The 16,384-nt window shown below is 42.5% G+C and overlaps 1 protein-coding gene across 2 annotated transcripts in view; it reads left to right on the top strand.

The window, feature by feature from the left end:
• WDR33 (WD repeat domain 33) overlaps window positions 1-15,360 on the top strand; it is a 54,751-nt gene extending 39,391 nt beyond the window's left edge. The window contains exons 16-22 of one of the 2 annotated variants that reach the window (XM_009993523.1): window positions 280-1,329; window positions 5,864-5,966; window positions 6,433-6,691; window positions 10,134-10,300; window positions 10,430-10,522; window positions 11,356-11,541; window positions 14,728-15,360. In XM_009993523.1, coding sequence (XP_009991825.1) covers window positions 280-1,329; window positions 5,864-5,966; window positions 6,433-6,691; window positions 10,134-10,300; window positions 10,430-10,522; window positions 11,356-11,541; window positions 14,728-14,960 — 2,091 coding nt within the window. In that variant the 3' untranslated portion in view covers window positions 14,961-15,360. Of the gene's footprint in view, window positions 1-279; window positions 1,330-5,863; window positions 5,967-6,231; window positions 6,692-10,133; window positions 10,301-10,429; window positions 10,523-11,355; window positions 11,542-14,727 lie in introns of both variants that reach the window. The other variant, XM_009993522.1, reaches the window with a different exon arrangement.
• The last annotated feature ends 1,024 nt before the right edge of the window (window positions 15,361-16,384 follow it).

The following is a 16,384-nucleotide window of genomic DNA, read 5'->3' as shown; positions in this document are numbered from 1 at the left end:
AGGCTTTTAAAACACTGTTCTCACCTTTTTTCCAAACAGCACCTAATTGAGTAGGGTATTTATTTGACTTCATGCATGATGCTGTGAAACCTTCAGTGAGGCCCCACATTTGATTAACCTAGGACTGGTCTGGGGATCTATTCAGTTGTATTTCCGTTAATTAAGAGAAAAGCAGCAAACCTTTTTAACCTCCTGTGAAATGAGATAGTTGCTTCTGTTTTTTAATTGTTGCGTGTACTTCTGTGCTGAGTTGATTTTCTGGATCTCTTTTTTGGACAGCAATTGAAGATTGAAAGACTTGCACAAAAGCAAGCTGAGCAAGTTCAGCCACCACCTCCAGGAGGCTCTCTTCATGGACCCCAGCCTTTTCCAGGGCAAGGCCCAATGTCACAGATGCCTCAAGGATTTCAGCAACCCCTTCCACCTCAGCAGATGCCAATGAATATGCCTCAGATGGGACCTCCCGGTCCACAAGGACAGTTCAGACCCCCAGGACCCCAAGGACAAATGGGACCTCAAGGTCCTCCATTACACCAAGGAGCTGCAGGTCCACAAGGCTTCATGGGACCACAAGGACCACCAGGCCCCCAAGGGCCTCCGCAAGGAATGCCACGGCCTCAGGATTTACATGGACATCAAGGAATGCAGAGACATCCTGGTCCTCATGGGCCGATGGGGCCTCCAGGTCCACAGGGTAATGCCGGCCCACAAGGCCACTTAGGACCACAGGGTCTACCTGGGTCTCAGACTCATTTGGGACCGCAGGGTCCACCTGGCCCACAAGGTCACTTAGGTCCTCAAGGTCCCCCGGGTGGTCAAGGAATGCAAGGGCCACCTGGTCCCCGAGGAATGCAAGGACCTCTTCCTCATGGCATGCAAGGAGCTCCAGGATCTCAAGGGATGCAGGGCCCTATATCTCAAGGGCCTTTGATGGGACTTAATCCAAGAGGGATGCAGGGTCCACCAGGACCCAGAGATAACCAAGGACCTACTCCACAAGGGATGATGATGGGTCATCCACAAGAAATGAGAGGTCCTCATATGCAAAGTGGTTTACTAGGACATGGTCCTCAGGAGATGAGGGGCCTCCAGGGACCCCCGCCTCAAGGTACAATGTTAGGACCACCACAAGAATTGCGTGGGCCACCAGGTCCACAAGGCCAGCAGGGACCTCCACAAGGCTCTTTGGTAGGGCCTCAAGGAAACATGCAAGGACCTCAGGGACAACCGAACCCTTCCAGGGGGCCGCACCCCTCCCAGGGCCCTCTGCCTTTCCAGCAGCAGAAAACGCCTCTGTTGGGTGATGGGCCTCGTCCCCCCTTCAATCAGGTACGTGTTGGTCTGTATAACAAGAAGAGTGTTAAGAACATGGGAACAGTAAGAACACGCAGTAGAAATGCGAAGTACAAGATCTGAGGGGCTGAGGGCTCTTGCAAGGTGGGAGGCCCCAGGAGAACTTTAATGACAATGGGAAGAGTTACGTAGTTTGGGAACAGCAGAGGTACCTGTAGAAAAGGGATTATTGGAAATACTGGTACAGAAATCAGTCTGCTATGAAAAATCTGTAACCTCGAGAGAAACTCCAGTGCTTTTAAAGTAAAGACGGTGAACTGTCTCAAACGAGGAATTTCCTGGGGAGTAGTTAAGCACTAATAAAAGTTGATTTTAAGCAAAATGAACATAAGAAAACTCTTATGTATTAATTAAAGCAAGTTACTGCCAACTCTGTTGTCCCAGAGCAGTTAATTGAACTATGGGATGAATTGACCATAGATGCTGACACACCTGGAGCTGGTGTAGGTCTCGTTGGACGTGCCAGTTCAAACTAAGCACAGAGAAGCACAGCATCCTGTCTCACCCTGGCACAGGAGTCCTTGAGCCACCTTTGCACTTTCTGGAGCGCAGGTTGAGGGGCTGGTGTTGCACACCCTTAGCTCCTTCCTACACCCATGTGCCCAGAAGCATGAGGGGGGGGAGCACAGGGCTGGGGAAACGTTTGGGTAGGAGTAGCCCAGGGCTGGTGGGGTAAGCAGTGAGCTGGAAGTGCTGAGCATGGCCTGGACGTGTATCCCTGAGCCCTGCAACCCTGGCAGGGGGCCCGGGGGGGGTGGGAGGGAGTTCCCCAGCTCAGCTGTGCATGCTCATGCCCCCTGCTCAGCCCCACTCCACAGCCCCAGCTACAGGCTCGGGCCAGGATAGTGTGGAGCTTTCCATACTGATCAGCTCCTACAGGTTCCTGTCCGTGTGGCACTGATTCTCTACTTGAAATTCCTCTTGATTGTCTTCAGCTTTAAGGTGAATTTCAAAGGAGGTGTCTGGAAAAAAATTCCACTTACTTAGTTTTAAAAAATGTGTGGGTTTTTTTAAACAGAATGAACTCTTCTAGCCTTGCACTCAGTGGTTTCTATTTAAAACTTTAGACAGGTTTGGTTAAAGTCCTGAGTGTGTAGCCCAGTGCTAGTCACAGTGAGTGATGACATTGAAATGAGCTTTAGCTCAGTGATTCTATTTCAGATTGAGGCAGAGTAGCCTAAAAATGGTGGGTATACTTGAGTATTTTTTCCTTACAAATCAGCATGGATTCCCTCCAGAAGTCTGGTCATGTGTCACTATTGCTGGGTTTTCAAAAGCATCAGAGTTAAGCAAATCAGAGCTGGTTCCACAACTATCTTGACATAAACTTGCATAGTGCTGTCATTGCTGAGCCAGGGAGACCAAAGTTGTGCTTTGAGAATAACTCCCAATCAGGGGGGGGTGTGTGTTTACACACGTGTGCAGAGCTGTCCTTGCCTTACAGTTCATGGTCAGTAGGTTCCTTTTACCAGGCTGGCTGTTTTCAGTGCATGCTGCATATCCAAGTTTGATAAAGCAAGGTATTTTTGACCATTTTTCCTTTCTTGTGCAGCTTTTAGTGTGTTCGTGCTACTCTAGTCAGACAAAGGTTGACATTTTTACTGAATACTGTAGTAAGTAACAGAAGAAAGAAATGTCAAAAACACAGTATTGATTTAGAGATTTTTAAATTAATTTGTATTTGTGGTGTCAGTTTTTGCTCTGGTCTGCTTGTTTGTAATATTAACATAATAGTAGTTCCTCTATAAAGGCCTCCAGAGACAAGCTAAAGCTTTTGTTCTGAATTTGATACTTATCTTCTGTAAACTTGTACAAATCACTTGCCTTCCTTTGCAGTGGTACCTGCTTTATCAAGGGCTTGTGACACTGATGATAAGCATTTACATCTATTGGTAAAGGTTCTTCTCCATATAAGGTACCATTAAGGAAGGCGCCATCACTACCTCTGCTGTGCCCTGGGGAGCAGGTGTTGCTGCAGGGTGTGGTGAGGTGCAAGTCTCATCCTGCTGCCTCTTGCAGACCTGAAAGGAAACAAAGAAGGAAATTGCTTAAGATGTGGTTGTCAAAGGCTTGTTCTGGAGAGAGGCATGTTGGTATGAAAATGCAGATGGATAAATATTCCCAAGTTGGCAGGAATACTCTGGAGCTCTTTCACTCTTGCTGATTTGGATTTGAGATGTGCTGATCTAATCTGGGTGGTTGAGTGAGGTGTGAATGCTTCAGGTCAAGTCTTTTCCACATGGAGACAAATTTTAGAAGCTTGTGCAGTATTTTAGAAGAAATGCAGATTTTTCTTATGAATACAAAGAATCTCTCCCTTCTCAGTGCAGAGGTTTGATACAGATGACTGTCACATAATGGCTGTGCCACTCACACCCACAGAATGCTACGCCGGTGCCACAGAGCAGCTCTGTTCTGCTGCCTCAGCTCATCTCCCCACACAGACCCCAGCCCATCCTGGGGGTTCCTACACCCGCAGGAGAGGGAGGGGTGTGAGACCCCAGGTGCCCCCACCAAGGATGCCCTGAGCCAGCACAGTGTGCAGCATCTCCTCTGCTGCCTGACTCTGCACACTTGCTTTGCTGTTTCAAGCCCAATGTGTGGCCAAGATTGTATTTTGAAATGAAAGTCCTGTGAAAAGTCAGTGTTGTGGTTCTGTCTTCCTTTCTTGCCAAAGCATGATTCCTTTGGAATAGAGGATTTTACTAAGTGCTAAGGATACTCATTGAGAGCTAAAAAACGCTGCTTTGGTTAAACACTAGTGGTGTAAAGTTAAGAAGTTCAGTAAAGATACTGTAAGTAACCATATCATAGGTTTGGGTTGGAAGGAAAACTAAAGTTCATGTAGTTTCAGCCTCCTGCCATGGGCTGGACACCTCCCACCAGACCAGGATGCTCAATATGTAAAATCTATGTAAAATGTTGGAACTGCAGCAAAGCTTTGCTCAAGAATGGCAGGAGCACTGTAATAGCTGGATCTTGCCTCGTCAGGAATTCATTTGTTCTGGACTCAAGTCAACATTCAGTCACTAGGAAGGTCTTTTGGGTTTTTTTTTTTAAATAGGTGTTGGAGCAGCCAGACCTTTCAATTTTGTTGTTTGGTTGGTTTGTTGTGGTTTTTTCTGTCCTTACAAAAGTACTTGATGTTTGTGGTATATGTTTGTGTACTTTTTTGTGTATACCACCTATATTGCAGTTCAGTATTAAAATCCTCAGTATTTCAAGAGATGATGGGGGAAATATGCAAATGACCTTACTGCTTCTCTGCAAAAAAAAAAAAGTCACGTTTCTCAAAAATAAATGTAGAGCATGAACATTATATTTCACTTGGATTCATGGAGAGATTAAGCAGTCCAAGTATGAGTACAAAGACAATGATGGGGTGTAGGTTTTTAAGTATTTACAAATAATTGCAGTCTGGAAGATTTTTTACAAGCCAATATGAAGGCAAGTCTAAATCTTACATGTTACACAAGTCCAGGAAAAAAAATACACTGTGTTTAGGCTTTTCTGGTATGAGTTTTGTGGTTTGGTTTATTATTACATCAACAGAAGAATTTTTGTGTAGCCATATTGCAAGTTTCAACACACTGTTTAGTTCCTATTGTGTAAAAGCCCCAAGTGGTGACTTTTAGTCTGGACTTTGGTTTGTGAAGGGAGAATTGGACAGTTCAACCACGCTGTTTTGCAGCCAGTGTCACCACACTTCAAACATGGTACCTGTGGAAGTCTTTCATGGGGCTGACAGCAGCTGAATTTAACGTACATTATTTTATCCTTTAAAATTCACAACAAAAGAGAGGCAATATCAAAAGACCTTTATATACTTTATTTTTTCTTTGGAATCATATAATTTACATTAAACTCTGCTTACTCCACTGTTTCTGCTGGAGAAAAGCAAATGGCTGCAGCTTCTGCCTTTAGCCTGGTCATTGCTTTACAACCCATGAACAACTTGTCTCGTGGCACTAGACCCAGTGTTGGTACTTTCTTTTGGTCCTAGAATTAAGAAACACAAACTTTGTCAGCATGTTACAATTGAAACCCATGCATTTCCATGTTAACAGCTTAGAAAAGTTTATAGATGTTCTCTTATGGCTCTGTTGTTGTCTCCCCTGTTCTGACATTCTTGATTTTTTTTTCATTGTTGTATTTTTTCTGTTCATTTCCAAAGGAAGTCTTTGGTTTATGCAGCTCTTTTATTTTTCAAGCACGTATACACAGCTTCCTCACCTTCTCCAAGAGGCAGCTAGAACAGCTTTGTCATCTTTGGTTGTCATGGTAAAAATACCAGTCCATAAAATTCTGTTTCTCAGGCAGTGACTGAAAAGCATTATTGATGTGAATGTCTGAAAAATTAGGCTGAAACAACTGAAAAATCATCTGTTTCTGCTTTAAGACCTGTGAAGATGCAGTTTCTAACGAAAATCATTTCGCCCCCTTACAAAATGCTCAAAAGCAGAAGTTGGGAGGCATGGCAGCTCATGGGGCTTTTCTTGTCTGCTCACAGGACGGGCAGAACCCAGGTCCTCCACCACTGATACCAGGACTGGGGCAGCAGGGAGGACAAGGTCGTCTTGGCCCTCACAACCAAGGACCTGGTCTTAATAAAGGTAATTAAATATGTTGTCTGTACTTCTGTAAGTCTCCTAAAAGAGGCTGTTCCAGTGCAGTGCCTCTAGACAGAAGAGGCTCCAGCAGAGCACAGGGCCTTGGCTGAGAGGAAAGCTGCCATAGACTTGGGTTGGAATATAGAGGAAGTTTTCCCCACAAAATTATTTAATGTGCAATGTATGCTGTTTGCTTTGTATGAACTAGAGCATCCTAGAGCATTTTCAGAAAACATTACAGAAATCTGCTATGATTTTTTTCCTCAAGGTGACTCCCGTGGTCCACCAAACCATCACATGGGCCCTCTCTCAGATAGAAGGCATGACCAGAACAGTGGTGGTCCTGATCATGGGCCTGAGAGAGGGTTGTTTCGAGGTGGCCAGGAGTGGGGTGATGGTAGAGACAGCAGGGGCATGCCAGATAGACGAGGACCTCACCCAGATTTCCATGATGACTTTGATCGACCAGATGACTTCCGTGACGACTTCCATCCAGATAAGAGATTTGGCCATCGATTACGGGAATTTGAGGGGAGAGGAGGCCCACCATTGCAAGATGAAAAATGGAGACGAGGTGGACCTGGGCCTCCCTTTCCTCCTGATCACAGGGAATTTGAAGGAGGTTCAAACCGTGGGCCTCCTGGTGCTTGGGAAGGACGGAGACCTTCAGATGATAGATATCCACGGGATCCTGAGGATGCACGGTTCCGCGGAAGACGAGATGAGAGGTAAGAATAAATCTACTCATCTTTTTGGGTTGAAGGGTAAATGGTGGGAACTCTTTTTTTCCTGGTTTCCTTTCATTAAGGAGTCTATCTATTTCAGATTTATAAACTGGAAACCAATAAGGAAATGAAAACTCTAATATACCTGACTTTAGAGTCCATAAAAATCATACAGTAATAGAAGAAAACCTGAAAAATGGTCATTGTACACAGCAGCTTCCGTGTCTTTAAACAGTAAGTAAAGAGAAGGGAGGAAATTTGTAGAGAAGATCCAGTTACACAGGATGAAGATATGAGACCGTTTGATGAAAATTGAGAGGAGACTTGAAGGTTAAAGTGACAAACTTTTGAACACTAGAAGTGGATTTTGAGACTTTGTCTCCAGTCACAATCTACAGCATGACTGTAGAGACTGTAGAGTGAGATTGTAAGGAGCAGGAGCTCAGTGATCCAACTATCAAATATAAGGGGCAGAGCTTACAGCATGTGTTGGACTCTTGAGACTATTTTCTCATAGTTTTGCTTGTAGAAATTTTATTTCTCTTCCTGACTTATTTCTTAATGCCACGTGAAGAACTAAAAAATAATCTCATTTACAGCAATGCTCATGTCATTGCTCACAATTCCAAATAAACAACTAAGGGATGAATTTGTTTCTAGTTACCAATGTAAATATGGAGGATTTACACTGACCAAGTTTAACTGTCATCAGAATTGCTCCAGATTTATGCTAGCTCAGACAAGTTCAATTTGGCCTCCAAGGTCTAAGCCTCTCACTGACCACCAACTCTGTATGTATGAGAACATGTACAAATGCATTGTGGTCTCCACATAATGTGAATCTCATGTGTTTTAGTTGCCTTTTTGATAATTTTCTTACATTCCTTTTACTTTGCATCTATACAGCTCTTCTTTTAGCTATTTTCTGCCTAGTTCTGTAAAGATGTACCTTCCTTTTGTGTGAAGAGTATGAAAAGAAATGAACAGTAACTAAAAAAAGGTAACAATGAAAAGCCATTTTTAAAAAGTAAATATAGAGACTCCAAGCTGAATGGTCTGCATTGTGGAATTCTAAAACACACAGCAGACAACACTTGGAGAAGTTCAGTTGGGATTTTCAGATCTTATATTGGAAATGCTTAGGAACTGGAAAATATTTTCTGATGATCCTGATTTTTAATAAGATTTCAGGAAGAAAGTCCAAGAATCTTGTGACCCAACTTCTGAACTAGAAGGAGTCTATTTGTCAGACTACAAGTGTTTGAACAGAGTTTTGTTTAAAAGGAATCAGCACAGGGCTATAAAAGGCTTATTGTGCTTGCAAACTTGATGAATTCCTTTGCATAAAGGTGAATTAGATGCCATTTACTGCAGATGCTGAGGGAAACTTATGAATCTAACCACTCCTTTAGCTGACTTGGTTTGGAATTTTTATTGCAACTGGTTTGATCAAGCATGAGAGGGAAGTGTGTTTTTGTGTGTTTCTAATTTCCCATCCCTTTTATCCCTGTCCTGTTCTTATTTTACCTGTGCATATCAATATGATGCTTCTACTGCAGAGACCTGCCTCTTCCTGCCTGCTCATCTGCACAGTGTGTAGTTCTGTGCACTAAGGTCCTAGGCCTCAAGGAAGATGATCTGAGAGCAGTCAAACTGAGCCCTATGCAAGGCAGGGTTGTACATGTGACTGATATGAGAAAGTGACAAAGGATACACATGTCAGTGATAGGAGCTGTGGCAATGTCAGGCATAGGTATGGTAGATTTCAGAACCTGGCTGTGTCCATAATGTGGCCAGGAAACAAAAGCAAAGGCCCTATTCCTACCAGCTGTAGGACCTTGTGTTGCAAACCATGCTAGTTTTCAAGCTAAGCAGAATCACACCATGTCAGTATTAAAATGGGAGGCCCCCTAAGGAACACCTAGAGGACTGTGCTGTTTCAATGCTAAATAATATTGCTATGTGGTTATTTGAACCATTTGTACCTGAAACTGTTCAGTTTGTTTTCCCAAATCATCCAGGATAATGTAAAATGGTTCATTGTCCATACACAGCACTCCCTCCATCCTGTTGTACCTCTACAGGCACAGCAGCCTCCTCTCTGTATTGTGTTTGTTTTCTGGGAGGTGGAGACAGACCTATTGTTTCTAATGAAAAATAATAATAAAATGTAAAAGTCTAAAAATATTGTATTGTGTTATGACTACTGTTAAATATTTAAATTTGTAATTAAAAGGTTAATGTTGTTAAAATTCTAAATAAAAGTATCTAAAGTTTTGCTTGTAATAGGATGCCCTGTGTCGTTACTGAGCCGGGGAGGGGGCCCTGCAGCTCCTGGGCATGGGAGAGAGGGGAGGTGGGGGGCACCAAGTGACTTTGCACCAGTGGTGCTGCCACTGAGGGCTGGGCAGGAGCAGCCTGGGCTGGCACCTGAGGATGCCTGAACCCGTGTGCCTGCACCACCTAAACATCTGCCCGTTCTTGCAGGGAAACTGGGCTGGCAGGCAATCCCGGGCGCTGCCCTGCGCACCCGCAGAGCTGCAGCTGTGCACACAAGGCCTGTGCACTGGTACCAGCACCCAGAGGCTTAGGCTGGTTCTGGAAACACACAGTGACTGGCATCCATGCAGCCATCTGGAGGCTTACCTGGAATGGCACCAGCAGTTCATTAAAAGCTGTTCTTCTCTCTGAAGACCTCTGCTAAAACCCCTGGTGTGACACTGGAGGAGCTATACTCATTTCAGAGGAGATGCAGAACCCAATCAGACCGAATTAGTGCTGATGCCTTGGTACATGTTAGAAGGAAATGGTCAACCTTACTGTCATAACTACGTTTTGCAAAACAAAATTCTTCATTATTGCAGTTAGATAAACTGCTCCTCCAGTTGCAGAATGCTGCTCAGCAGTTATCATCCCTACAGAGCCAAGGGCAGTCTAGAGTCAGTTACTAAAATTGTATCTTTAGAAGAATAGATTAAAAAGAGAATGTTCTAGCAGAAGGATCCCAAATCAATAGGAATGATATGTGAGAGTGTTTTGGTTCAGCCATGACTATCATTGCTTGTATTTTTTTTCAGTTTATCACTAAAATGGAAGGGGGGAAAAGTAAGATCACAACAGCTAAGGGAAGTTCACTTCAACTTTGCTTTACCTTGTATCTATAACTCAGATTGTTTTTTCCCCATTGATAATAATTTTCTTGTATGAAAAACCAACATGATCAACAGAAGGAAGTATGAGGGAAAACTATAAAAATGAATACACAGTGCTCAAAGGCAGAAAAAAAGCACCTTTCCAGCTACAAATCCTATTCTAGTAACTGTATGTGCTATAGTGTTAAGTAAAATGGTTCAGAAATAAGTTTATTATTAAACTGAAGCTGACTCAAGTTTCCCAGTCTAAATTCTGCCTAAAAACCACATTTGTGCCATGTTCTCTCTTGTAGCTTCAGAAGAGGAGGACCCTCAAGACATGAGGGCCGGGGACCCCGAGGGAGAGATGGCTTTCCTGGCCCTGAAGATTTTGTGCCAGATGACACTTTTGACTCTCCGGATGAAAACTCAAGAGGAAGGGACCATGGTGTTCGGGGGCGAGGCCGTGGTGCTCTGAGAGGTGAGGGGAAGATTCTTCCACAGTGAAATGCAGGATAAGGAAGCAAAGAGATTTCTTGGGCATATTAGAGTATTTCTGTTAAAAAAATGTCTCTTCTCACTCCTGTCCCCTGCATCTCTTACTGCTCAGGAGGCCGGAAGGGTTTACTTCCTACTCCAGATGAATTTCCACGCTTTGAAGGAGGGCGGAAACCAGAATCCTGGGATGGAAACAGAGAAGCAGGTAAAAAAACTGGTGAGGTTTGTTTTACGTAATGGACTAGACTTCTACGATACTTCTACAATACAGTACACTTACCCACAAATTTTTAAACAAGTCACCGCTTCTTCCTGTACCTCATATGTTTGTTAGCAGACTTTTACCACAGGAAAAGCAAAACACAGTTCTTTGATCTTCTAAATTTAGGGAAAACTTAATTATATGGAATGTAACTGTTTGACTTAATGATCTTGAAGGTCTTTTCCAACCTTGATGATGATTCTATGATTCTAACTGGCTCTAAATGCAACTGTGTCACTGAACAAAAAATCATTGTGGCCTCAAAGTCTTGATTTTAAGTGGAATTCTTGTACAGCCCAGAACCGCCCGTTTTTGTCACCTCTGAGTGACTGAAGCATATCTCGTGGGGTTTTTTGAGACGTCTGTTAATGGTAGGAGAAATAATTCTCTTAGGTGGCATCTTCTCTGTTGTTTGCAAGTGACTTTTAGATGTCATGGAAAAAATGGGTGCAAATGACACAGCAATAAATTAAGATGTAATTGTCTCCAAAAGATAAGAACATTTTTAATACTGAAAAGAACACTTTAGATCTGTCACTTCTTTCTTTCTCATCATCTTGTAAACCTGTCTTACTTCTAGCTTTCTTACAACTTACTCATCTGATTTTTGCTTGTTTACCTGTTGGGATGGGGTGGGGAAGTTTTATGTAATTGTAACTTAAAATTGTGTGCCAAATAGTGTGGAAAGTATGTAAATTTATGTGACTGCCTCGAAAAATGAGGAACATGATCAGATGAACATTACTTATAATCCTGTTTTCTCTCTTCATGCTCAGGTCCTCATCCAGATCACCCTCCTCATGACAGGCATTCTCCAGCTAACAGAGAACGCTCTTCTTCGCTCCAGGGCATGGACATGGCCTCATTGCCACCACGTAAACGTCCCTGGCATGATGGACCAGGGAACTCTGACCACAGAGAAATGGATGCTCCAGGTGGACCTCCAGAGGAGAGGGGCAAAGGTAAAAAGCCCCTTGTATTGAAAACCTTTGGTAACAGCAGCATGTTTTCCAATATCAGGCTTATCCAGAAATCTTCATCAACTGAACTGATCAATATTTGATCTTACCATCTGTGCAACTCAAGACCAATCTTATAGGAACATAACAGAGGGATTTTCTGGGACATCAAATCCAAATCTTCTTTCCAGCATCATACAGTTCTTTTCTTTATTGTCCTGTTCAAGAGCAGTTAGTTCTTGGCTCCCCATTAATCCAGTTGGAAAACTAAGAGCTTTTTTTCTCCAGTTTTCAGAATAGTTATTTGTTAATATTGGTCACAGTTTAGGCAGCTGTTGACTTCCTCAGAAGGGGAAGAGATGGAGCAGGTCCTGAGCTCTTCACTCCTGTGACCAATGGCAGGATTTAGTGGAAATGGCAGGATACTGAATCAGGGGAGGTTTGAGTTGGATATCAGGAAAAGGTTTTTCACCCAGAGGGTGATTGAGCACTGGAACAAGATCCCCAGGGAAGTGGTCCTAGCACTAAGCCTGCCTGAGTTCAAGAAGCATTTGGATGATGCTCTCAGGCATGTGGTGTGATTCTTGGGGTGCCCTACACAGGGGCAGGAGTTGGACTTGATGATCCTGATGGGTCCCTTCCAACTCAGCATATTCTATGATTCTACTCTATGATTCAAGAAGCTGTTCCATCACCCAACCCCACTCGGAAGGGGGAATTGGGAAAAGGAATGGAGACCTGTGGGTTGAAATGAAAACCAATTTAATATAATAATAACAATAATGAGCTAATATTAACCTTAGTGCTGATATAAGATCCAAAGTTACACTCAGCTCCAGGCAGCAGCCATGAATGTGTGCTCCCAGCAGTGGAGGCCAAGTCTCAGCCTTCATTCTGTGGGACTTCATGAATCCTGACTTTTTGCAATCTTTTCTTCTGAGTTCTCTAACTGTAAGAGTGCAAGCATGGCAATCCATGATCAGACCAGAAGTCCATGAAGCTCAGTATCTTGCCTTCAGCAATAACCAGTAGCAGGTACTGAGGGAAGAGTGTTAAGAACGCTCAGTCTGTAGTGATCTGTCCTTGGAATGCTCTCTTAAAGCAATCAAGATCTGTAGTTTGGTGACTTACTGACTTTGCTTCTGTAATTGCTTTAAGAATCATACAAGCTTTTGACATCTACAGATAGAGCTCTAAAACTTAACTGCAGTAGACTATGCTTTTTAAAAAAAAAAAAAGGAAGGGAAATGTTTGTCTCTTGTTTTAAGCCTATTGTTTACTAATTCCATTCGATGATGTCTTGGGTTTTAATTGGAAGTGTTGAAAATTGATCCTTATTATTTCTGTATGCCACCTGATTGCATCAAACTCTACCATTTCCAATCTGTACTGGCTCTTCTCTGAGTTTTCTTCTCTCCTCACTCTCTCTTCAGAGTGCTGACCTGTTTTCTGGGAAGTTCTGTATCTTTTACTGTCCTTATTACTATATACTATTTTCAGTTTTAATTTATCCTTTTGTAAATTAAACAAGGTAACTAGGAATTGCACACACTATTTAAGATATGGTTTAACTATGGATTGCTGCAGTTCACTTGATTTTGTTCTGTTTTCTCCATTCTTTCCCTATAGCTCCTGCTGTCCCATTTCCCACTTCAACTACTGAATGATCACAAGGCATTTTTATGCAACCAGCTACTGCAACCCACAAAACACATTCTTGTGGCTTTAGTGGAAGGTTCAGGGCCTGTTACTGTGCATGCTATTCCCACAGTCACCCTGTGCACCGTGCACAGTTCTCCATGAGTTTTCTTTTCATATATCTCAGGGTTGCCAATGTTAGCTTTTTTAATGCTGCCTTTTTTTCATGTCCTCACGTTGACTCTCCACTGTTAGGCAGTGATCAGTGACTGAGGTCCTTCTCACTTGCTTCAAAATGTTGAGCTGCCAGCCTAGGGTTCAGCTTCTTGTTGTTAGACCTCTACTGCACAGCTTTGATGCCACTTAATTTCCTTCTCCTTCTCTGATTGTTGTCCTGAAGCTCATTTAGTTTTAACTGTATGCCAGTCATCCTCCACATGGACTGTATTTCCAGTGTTGTATTAACAAGCAGGTTTTATCATTCCTTCACAAATGTTTTGAATAAAACTCTGCTAGTAAACTTCTCTTATCAATATTTCAAAACTGTATGTTGTGCTTCTCACTGAGCCAGCATCCTACCAAATCTTAAAGATTCCTTTAAGATAAACAGAGATGATATATGATAATAATTTGTGATAACTCTTACCAAATTCCTTATTGAAGTGAAAACAATTGCTAACTCCTACATTTTTGTGCCTGGATGACTCATTAGTCATCAAAGAAAGTTTAGAACAGTGGCAGACAGCCTGATAAATGCAACACCACCAATACTTTTTCATATATGGGCTGTGTCACTGTCACTTGTATTTCTAAAGTCACCTGAAGATTAAAACTTCATGAATTATAAGCTCTGAACACAGAACCTAGCAGAGTCAACCAAAAAAATCACTCTTGCTGAAGTGGATATCCTGATTTAGCTGTAGCACATGTTCATAAAGCTCTGTTACCATTCATTTTTTCTTCAAAATGCTCGTTGTTATTTTGAGCTAATGTGTTTTTTTGTATTAATTTATGTATCAGTACAAAAAAGAGCTGTGACAAGTAGAAAATTCTGTTCCTGGAAATTAAGAGGTCATGTAGTTGCTGGTTCATCATAAAATAGATAATTTTTCCATTATTTCTAGCAAAAAAATAGAACAAAACAGTAATGTCACTTATTGGCTTCACCAGCCACCTCAAATGATCCACCAGCCTTTGCTTAGGAACAAAAGAAATTGCTATAAAAATACAGAGATGGTGTTAAAGCACAAGAATGAGGACACCACAACTATCACTGTTCTAACTTACTAAGTGATAGGTGACTGTATCAGAGATAATCTCCTTTAGTCCCCAAGAACTGTTTGACTGCTGTCCATCTTCTGCACTATAATGGAGACATTGAATCTATGTAAGAAAAATCATATAGAAGGAGGAGATGTAACATTACAGGTCTCAACCACATTTGGTCTGTGAATGCTGATACCACAGGAGAACTTACTACAGATGTGGTATGTCTGAGGAGAGGCACAACCTAGACTTCCACATCAGTAACCCTCTGTGCTTCATTTTTAGGACGAGGAAATTCAGGACCTTCGCAGAGGGCACCAAAGTCTGGGAGGTCTAGTTCTTTAGATGGAGACCATCACGATGGATTCCACAGAGATGAAACTTTTGGTGGAGGCCCTGCAGGAGGCAACAACCCTTCCCGAGGAGGGAGGAGTGGAAGTAGTTGGGGAAGAGGAAATAACATGAACTCAGGTCAGTCAAGAAGAGGAGCATCTAGGGGTGGTGGACGAGGCCGATAGAAGAGGCTTTGACTGGGTCACACCCAGTCCTTGCTGGACAGTATTTAAACAGACTGCTCCTCTGGACTCAAAGTAATCCTGCAACACCACAAACCTGGATTCTTAACTGGGATAACTGAATGTGCATTAGTTCCTAACAAGGGTCCTTCCCTAAATAATCCAACTGCTACTAGCTGCAGTATTGTAGCTAGCTTTCTGTTTTGTGCCCTCCACCCGTTTTCCTCACCTTCTTTTACCTACTTTGTTTTGTGAAGAGCTGGAATTTTTTTTAAGTGTTGTGAGACAGAGCACCTCCACAGATTTTCAGTTCACCTCCAGACAGAAACTTGTTTCTATGTGTACAGTTTGTCAGAATACTTACTTTGGTTTTGTATGAATACAGAATGTAATTTGTGCAAAAAATAACAAGAAATCAACATAGCGTGTGATTCTTTACTCACCTATGACTATAAAGAGGGGGTTGTCTTTAAGTAGACTTGTGTATCAGATGGAGCAACAGAACTACCTCCTGAAATCTCAACCATTTAAAATCCTAATGGCTGATTCCTAGTTTTTGGTTTATCACACATGGAGAATTTTCCTTTTCACCTTTAGCCACAGCCGTCTACAAGATTACAAGTGGGGCTGATGGTAAAGTTCCAACACGCTGGAAACCACCGCTGCTTGCTAGTCTACCAATCCTGGAAGAGAAAAAAGTGGAACACCATTTAGAAAAAGCTGTTACAGTAGACACAGTGTGAGCTCTAAGCTGGGCTGCTCACAAAACAGACACGGGCACAAAAATTGTCATTCTGCACCTCGCCGGGGAAAGACCAGTATTTTTGTTCAAAATATTAGTTCTTTATAGAAATAGAGGAATAAAGTTTAGCAGCTTGTTTACCATGTTTTACAATGGTCATAGGACACATTGCTTAATGATCCGGGTGCCCAGTAAAGTCTGGTGCATTTCAAATGCTGAGATGCAAACCTCAATACTTTCATCCTAACATTTTTTGAAGGATCTTTTTATTTAGGATATTGTTTCCTACTTTTACTAGGGGAGTAAAACGAGGAGGGGCCATGCCTATTTCCCACATTTCATAATAAAGTTGCTTACCAACCATGAGTTGCTGTTTTCCCCATATATTTATATTAATCATCTCCAGCCACCAGGTTATCAAAAGGCTCCTTTAACACCTGCAGCCTCAATGAAAATTTTATCATGTAAGTACATTTTCTAAAGCCATCTCTCAGGAAGGTCTACATTAAGAGTCTAGAACATCATGTAAAATTAAAAATATCACTACTGGCCTCCCCTCTCCCAGCCTGGCTTTGAATTTCATGTTAGTCAGGATAAGATGGCAAGGTAGTTGTGGAGTTGACAAGGCTGCTGCAACAACCCAGCCATGCAGGGCGGCTTTTCATCTGCCTTCTCATATAGCCAA

The sequence above is a fragment of the Chaetura pelagica genome, unplaced genomic scaffold (genome assembly GCF_000747805.2).
Source record: "Chaetura pelagica isolate M959 unplaced genomic scaffold, ChaPel_1.0 scaffold192, whole genome shotgun sequence".
In the NCBI taxonomy this organism is placed as follows: domain Eukaryota; kingdom Metazoa; phylum Chordata; class Aves; order Apodiformes; family Apodidae; genus Chaetura; species Chaetura pelagica.
Note: the sequence above shows the minus strand (reverse complement) of the source record. Positions and strands in the feature narration are given on the sequence as shown.